This window comes from Engraulis encrasicolus, chromosome 8 (assembly GCF_034702125.1).
Source record: "Engraulis encrasicolus isolate BLACKSEA-1 chromosome 8, IST_EnEncr_1.0, whole genome shotgun sequence".
In the NCBI taxonomy this organism is placed as follows: Eukaryota; Metazoa; Chordata; class Actinopteri; order Clupeiformes; family Engraulidae; genus Engraulis; species Engraulis encrasicolus.
The window spans coordinates 32809939-32817438 of NC_085864.1; the positions used below are offsets into that span (position 1 = coordinate 32809939).

The 7500-nt window shown below is 47.5% G+C and overlaps 1 protein-coding gene across 6 annotated transcripts in view; it reads left to right on the plus strand.

Annotated features, from left to right (window-relative positions):
- The window catches only part of numbl (NUMB like endocytic adaptor protein), a 109699-nt gene that overhangs the window by 76015 nt on the left and 26184 nt on the right, over positions 1 to 7500 (plus strand). For 5 of the 6 annotated variants that reach the window (XM_063205499.1, XM_063205500.1, XM_063205495.1 and 2 more), the window contains exon 2: positions 1280 to 1430. In XM_063205499.1, coding sequence (XP_063061569.1) covers positions 1305 to 1430 — 126 coding nt within the window. In that variant the 5' untranslated portion in view covers positions 1280 to 1304. The remainder of the gene's footprint in view (positions 1 to 1279; positions 1431 to 7500) is intronic. The other variant, XM_063205501.1, reaches the window with a different exon arrangement.

Below are 7500 nucleotides of genomic sequence, written 5' to 3' on the forward strand. Positions count from 1 at the left end.
TGAACCTCTGCCCGATGCTCATTAGACTTGTCGTAGTTGGCGGCGATGTTTTGCGTTTTTCTGGGGGATTTTTGTTCTGTTTTTTTTTTTCGTCCAGGCAGGAAATTGGCCTCTTTCTGGGAGCGAGAAAATTAGCATTCTTAAGCAGGGAGTGTGTTTTGATGGTGTCATGTTTCATTATGCAGATAGGGCAATTGAGGAATTAGCATTGCAAATCAAGCAGAAATATGAATGGCCTAATTAAGCCACATAAACAGGGGGATGATATACCAAGGCCGAGGGAGGGGAGAGAGGGAAGGGAGAGAGAGCGAGAGAGAGAGAGAGAGAGAGAGAGAGAGAGAGAGAGACAGAGAGAGACAGAGAGAGACAGAGAGAGAGAAATCTGGTTGAGTTTGTGTTAATGTGTGTGGGAAATCTGTGTCTGTGTGTGCCAGCGTGTAAGTGTGTGTGCGTGTGAGAGAGAGAGAAGGAGAGAGTGTGTTGGTCTTATGGGCATTATGGTCTACTTTCTTAGTTGTTTATCACTGTAAACATCTGTCTCTGTTTACGATTGTATGAAAAGCCAAACAAAAAAAAGAAGGCTGACGGGAATCAGTTATATTTGTGGATTAAAACCGCAGTAAACTAAATAATGATTATGCTAATGATCTATGTCTAAAGGGATCATCAACACTTAATATATGCCAGCCGCAGCAGTAATATGCAGCTCTCAGAACCACCCAGCCTTGATACAGTATCAGTAGCTCTGTCCCTTTTTTACAGTAATGTATGCACGCTGGTGACCTCTCTCTCTCTCTCTCTCTCTCTCTCTCTCTCTCTCTCTCTCTCTCTCTCTCTCTCTCTCTCTCTCTCTCTCTCCATCCTTTAATGTTTTTTCTAGCTCAGTGAAATACAGAATCTTCATTGATTTCCTTATGAAGGATATCGACACATTTGTTGACAAGTGGCGTGATGGAAGGATGCTTTGCTCTTTGAGAGATGGCAATGGGGATGTGGACCTTTGTTTCGCTCTACTCTAGGACTTGGACTTACAGATTTTTAGCACTACCCCTTTATTGATTTTCTTCGTGTCACTTTTGTTTTAAGAAGAAACCAAAACTAAATTAAGTTTTGAGTACAAATTAAATCTCTCTCTCTCTCTCTCTCTCTCTGTCTCTGTCTCTGTCTCTGTCTCTCTCTCTCTCTCTCTCTCTCTCTCTCTCTCTCTCTCTCTCTCTCTCTCTCTCTCTCTCTCTCTCTCTCTCTCTCTCTCTCTCTCCCCATCCCTTCGCCCTTGCAGCAGCCGGGAGCCAGAGAGTCTGGAGATGAATAAGTTGCGTCAGAGCCTGCGCCGGAAGAAGCCCACATACGTGCCGGAGGCCAGCCGACCCCACCAGTGGCAGGCGGATGAGGAGGCCGTGCGCAAGGGCAAATGCAGCTTCCCCGTGCGGGTAAGAGACACACTGCACACCCTCACGTACCCACACTCTGCAAATAATATACACTTAGTGTATTTTATTTACATAGCAATTTCCAATGTTGTTTATTTTATAGACTTTAAGTAAAATGTAGATGGTATAATATTTAGAATGTTTATAACATATATAATTACTTATTTATTCTTATGCTGTGAGGGCAAGTCAACGTACCATTATGTGCCCGTGTGTCCACAATCCTTCACAATGCTAATTGACTGCCAGTGGCACCAAAAATAGCTTTTACTATTGCACATGGGTAGATAGCTACTGTAGGTAGATGGGAAGATGAATGGATAGATTGAAAATGAATTGTGGAAAATACGTATATGCATATCGATTTTGTAAGAGATTCAGCAGCAAATATGAGCCCCACCAAATGAGCAACTGAGATATAGTGTGTACAGTATTTCAGTGGGCCTTGTGTGGGCCTCTGCAGAGCTGAACCTTTCACCTTGGCTCCCAACGCAGCCGACTGCCGCATCCTGGCAGGCCACGCTGGGCCGAGTCATTCGAGCTCGCCGATAACGTGTCGCGCTCATATTGGATATCAACATCATTGTTCTTCCAAAACGGATCTCCGTCCTCAGCACTGGGCGTCCCGTCCCATCCCCATGGCGCACACGCTCTGCCTGCCAAACCAGGTGGGCCAAGTGCAGTATCTGATAACTGCTGTGCTGTTGTTGTTGATCAAAAGCCGAAAAAATGACGCTGAGGTAGCGTTTGGCACCATTAGCAACTCCAGCTATAGTTGGATAAGAGGACAATACTGTATGCACTATATATTTTTCACAAGCTATACAAGACTAGGGTTGCCAACTCCCTGGGGGAAAAAAAATAAGGGCCACCTCATTTGCGCGGGGGGTCTGCGGGTCCCCCCCTAGAAAATATTTCTTCGATGCAATTTCCTGCTTTTTAACCAAATCACATCCTGTTACAGCTCAATACGGAACCATACTTTTGTTTCTAAAAAACAGGACAATTCCATATGTCAAGGGATAGTTGGTGACTCTATACAGGACCATGTTTCTCAAAAGCTAACCAGCAAGCAACACAGTAGGTTGACAATGGTCAATTGCATTTTTAAATGCTAATCTCATTAGCTACGGCGTTTCAGGGAAATGCTCCCCAGCATGACTGCAAATTGAACTGCACAGTCTTATGAATTGTGTAAATACAGACAGTTTGTTAGCCTAGAGTTCAGTCATACAGCCTACTAAATCCTCTATATGGAGCCAATTTCTACACTATTTCCTCTGTGTTTTATAAAGACAGACCGTATGTGTCACGGTTATATAAAAGTAAAGTCCCAGAGTTCACAGTACTTAGAAGTAGTGAGCCAGCCTGAATAGGCCATGATGGTGCGGGTTGGGTTGATTTGTATGGGAGTCATGGAGTCCCCAGACAACAAGGCCACCAGACAGAACAGAGGGAAGAGAACGGAACAGAGAGAGCAGAGCAGAGCAGCCTAGCCGGCCCTAGACAGGGCTGGACTGGCCATCTGGCATACCGGGCATTTCCCGGTGGGCCCTGCACCCTCTTGGGCCCCTATTTTCAGAAATGTAAAAAAATAATCTTTTTTTTTAAACATTTCTGAAAATAGGGGTCCACGAGGGTGCGGGGCCCACCGGTGAGTCAGTTCTGTGCCGCTAAGTATGAGGGGCCCCTTTAAGCCAAAAGTGCCCGGTCCCTATTTCTCCCCCAGTCCAGCCTAGCCGACCCCTAGACAGCCTAGACAGCCTAGACAGTCCCGAGTGGTCTGTGGTGTGGTCAGCTCAGCGGTGGCCCTGGGCATGATTAGCTTAGTAAGAGGCACGGTGTGTGTGTGTGCGTCTGTGTGTGTGTGTGTGTGTGTGTGTGTGTATGTGTGTGTGTGTGTGTGTGTGTGTGTGTGTGTGTGTGTGTGAGAGAGAGAGAGAGAGAGAGAGAGAGAGAGAGAAAGAAAGAGAAGAAAGAGAGAGAGATAAAAGAAAGAGAGAGAGAACCAACGTGTGTGTGCGTGTGTTTGTGTGTGTGTGTGTGTGTGTGTGTGTGTGTGTTTGTGTGTGTGTGTGTGTGTGTGTGTGTGTGTGTGTGTGTGTGTGTGTGTGTGTGTGTGTGTGTGTGTGTGTGAGCAGGGGGGTGCGACACCCGTCCGGCGAAAGGAAATGAGAAAAGGGAGGGAGGAAGAGAAATTGGGTTTAAAGGGGTGAACGCGAGAGTTCACAGTGTCCAGACACTCTCTGTCCCTTCACAATTACCTCTCTATTTCTGGCTGCCCCATTGTGTGTGTGTCTGTGTGTGTGTGTGTCGTGTGTGTGTGTGTGTGTGTGTGTGTGTGTGTGTGTGTGTGTGTGTGTGTGTGTGTGTGTGTGTGTGTGTGTGTTGTTTGTGTATTTGTGTATTACTGTGTGTGTGTGTGTGTGTGTGTGTGTGTGTGTGTGTGTGTGTGTGTGTGTGTGTGTGTGTGTGTGTGTGTGTGTGTGTGTGTGTGTGTGTGTGTGTGTGTGTGTGTGTGTGTGATTGTATGTGTACTCTGTGTGTGTGTGATTGTATGTGTACTCTGTGTGCGTGTGTGTGTGTACTCTGTGTGTGCGCATTATGTTCTTCTCAAGAAACACTTTCTTTCCTGAGATGAGAGGATGTGTGCTCTCAGGCGGACCTGTCTTTCTGGTGCTGAGCTATAAATGAAGATCCCTATTTGGAGTCTCTTTGTTCTTTGTCGTTTTTATTTTTTCCATTCCTTTTTGTGTTTTTTTTCCACCTTGGTATCGATTGTTATTCTCTCTCTCTCTCTCTCTTCCTGACGGTGCCTGCTGCGCCTCTATCTCACTCTCCAAGCAGGCGTTTGGGGGGAAAAAATGGACAGCCCCATCTCTACTCTCTTTTCCCTTCACTCTCTCAGCAGGCTTGGCATTCTTAGTTTTCTTTGACCGGTCAAAAGCAGGGGGAAAAAAAGAGAAAAACAAATCAAAACAAAAGAAAAAAAAGGGCGAATGCGGCAGCCATGACGTAGGATTTACGCCCGATTGCTCTGACTGGAAGAAGATGGCCTCTGTGCTTCCTCTCCTCTCCTCTCCTCTTCTCTTCTCTCCTCTCCTCTCCTCTCCTCTCCTCTCCTCTCCTCTCCTCTCCTCTCCTCTCCTCTCCTCTCCTCTCCTCTCCTCTCCTCTCAGCTCCTCTCCTCTTCTCTCCTCTCCTCTCCCTCCTCTCCTCTCTTCTCCTCTCCTCTCCTCTCCTCTCATATCCTCTCCTCTCCTCTCCTCTCCTCTCCTCTCCTCTCCTCTCCTCTCCTCTCCCCTCCCCACCTCCCTCAGGGGACTTGACACAGACACAGGAATGCATTCGAGACTAGACTCCCCCTGTTCCACAGCTTCCCAACAACACTCAGCAAAGCTGCTTTAGTCAGCAAGCAGCAGAGAGAGAGAGAGAGAGAGAGAGAGACAGAGAGAGACACAGAGAGAGGAAAAGAGAGGGGGAATCAGGAGACAGAGAGGGGAACAGAGGGGACACAAATAAAGTGTGAGAAAGAGACTGAGAGAGAGTCATAGACGTAGAGAGAGAGAGAGCAAGAGACTGGGGGAGAGAGAGGCGCAGCGGGTGAAAATAAAAAAATGAGGGGAAAAAACACACACAAAACAAGAAAAGCTTAAGAAGTATTGAAAAAAGTGCATAAAAAAAGAAGAAAAAAATCACAAAAGCATCAGATTTCAAGATGCAGACGAGACCACACCACAGTAGACGGGGAGGATCAGTTAGTGTGTCGGGAGGCAGTCACTATGATGAAGGCAAACAGACAGACAAACATACAATCACAAAAGAGAAAAGAGAGAAAAGATTTTTAGATGGAGGGGCAGGAATGGGAAATAGCAGTAGGAGATATCCTCGGGAGATGAAGAGGAAGAACAAAGGGAGGGAAACGGAGAGAGGGAGAGAGGGAGGGAAATGGAGAGAGGGAGAGAGGGAGGGAAATGGAGAGAGGGAGAGAGGGAGGGAAATAGAGAGAGGGAGGGGGGCAAAAGGATGGGGATGACAAAAACAAAAAAAACAGAAAGTGAAAGGGTAGGAAAAAAAGGGAAAGAATTAGCTGAGTAAAGCAAAGATGGAGGAACGAGGGCACGGGGGGAGGACGACGAACAGACGGAGAGGGAGAGAGAGAGAGAGAGAGACAGGAGGAGGACGAGTGGTGGTGGTTGTGGTGGTGGTGGGGGGGGGGGGAGACAAATAGGGAAAGTGAGTTAGACAGGGAGATGATGGAAAAGAGCGTGTGAGAGATGAAAGAGAGGAGAGGTGAGAAAATGAGTGAGTAAAAGAGGGAGGTGGAGAAAGGGGTGCAGACAGAGAGAGAGAGGGATGGGGAGAGAGAGTGAATGATGGGGAAGAGAGACTTAGTATGTTAAAGAGAGGGAGAAAGAGAGGGAAAGAGATAGAGAGAGAGAGAGAGAGCGAGAGAGAGAGAGAGGGAGAGACAGACAGAGAGAGAGACAGAGAGAGAGAGAGAGAGGGAGAGACAGAGAGAGAGAGAGAGAGAGAGAGAGAGAGAGAGAGAGAGAGTATGGATCGGGCAGAGGGGGAGAGAAAATTCCTAATTGAGATGATGGGATGCACAGAGAGGGCCCCGCAGTGGCAGACTGTCTGCTGAAAGGCTTTGAAAGTCAATAAATTCAGCATCAGTGGCTGGAGAACCGCCAAGACAAGACCCACACACAAAATATGGCCACCCTCCCTCCCTCCCTCCTCAGACACCAACCCCAGCTCCAGCCCCACCACCACCACCCTCTCCCACCACCCACCCACTCCCATTGCCTTGCCTGACTGCCTGCCTGGCTGCCTTGGCTTGGCTAGCCTTGGCTTGTCTGCCTTGGCTCTTGGCTGGATGGATGGATGCTAAGCTAACAGTCACTTAGCGCAATCAATAGCTCCCAATGAAAACGCCATATTGTTGGGTTTTTTTTTAGGGCCAATCGAACCGGGGTTCCAAAAATGGGGCCTCAGAGTGCTTTCTGGGTGCCGTTATGGCTCTTAAAACCCCTCAACGCTGCCCTACCCCCCACTTTAATAGCCTGTTTATTTGTTGCTTGGAAAGGATACGACGAGCGAACAGAGACACGAGGCGCTCCATGGCTTCTTGGCTAATAGCAGCCGAGGAGGAGAGGAACCAAAAATCAAACGCTCTGTTATTTCTCACACACAGAGATGCGGGGGAAGCTAATTTGGTCACGGCATCACGCTCACGTGTGAGTCTAATACCTTAAGTGAGGCCTATTGTTTTGGATGGTAAATTCTTTGTCAATCGATAGCCCTTGAATTGAAAGCTATTTCATTATCCCTCCCCCCACTGTTTTGGAGAAGCGGATTATCTAGATTTTCTCCGTTTAACGGGAGTTTAAATTGGCGAGAAATGGAGGAGTAATGAAGTGGCTGCTTTCTGCTGGGAGGAGAAGAGAAGAGAAGAGAGAGCTGATCGGTTGAGGTGTTGTGGGAAAGAGCAGGCCCCCGAGAAGAGCGACAAGTCATAAAATCAAAATCAAGAGATAACGTCCTCTCCTTTTTTCTGTTTTGTCTCTCTTTCTTTCTCTCTCTCTCTCTCCCCCCCCCCCCCCCCCCCTCTCTCTCTCTCTCTCTCTCTGGTTTGCTGACAAATGAACTTGCATATTATGAATTAAATGAGGACATCGATGGCTTAATGGATGGACATGTGGAGGTGTGGGAGGTGATATGTGTTGTGTCATATCACTGCTGATGGGGAGATGATTTTAAATGTATAGAGAGGGGGGTGGTGTTAATGGTGAGGTTCATATGGTAATAAGTTATTGTAAATAGCTTGAACATGATTTAATAACGTGTTAAACCTCTCTCTCTCTCGCTCCCTCTCTCTCTCTCTCTCTCTCTCTCTCTCTCTCTCTCCCTCTCCCTCTCTCCTCTCCCCTTCTCTCTCTCTCTCTCACCTCCTCTCCTCCCCCCCCTCTCTCTCTCTCGCTCTCTCTCTCCCTCTCTCTCGCTTTCTCTCTCTCTCTCTCTCTCTCACTCTCTCTCTCCCTCTCTCTCTCTCTCTCTCTCTCTCTCT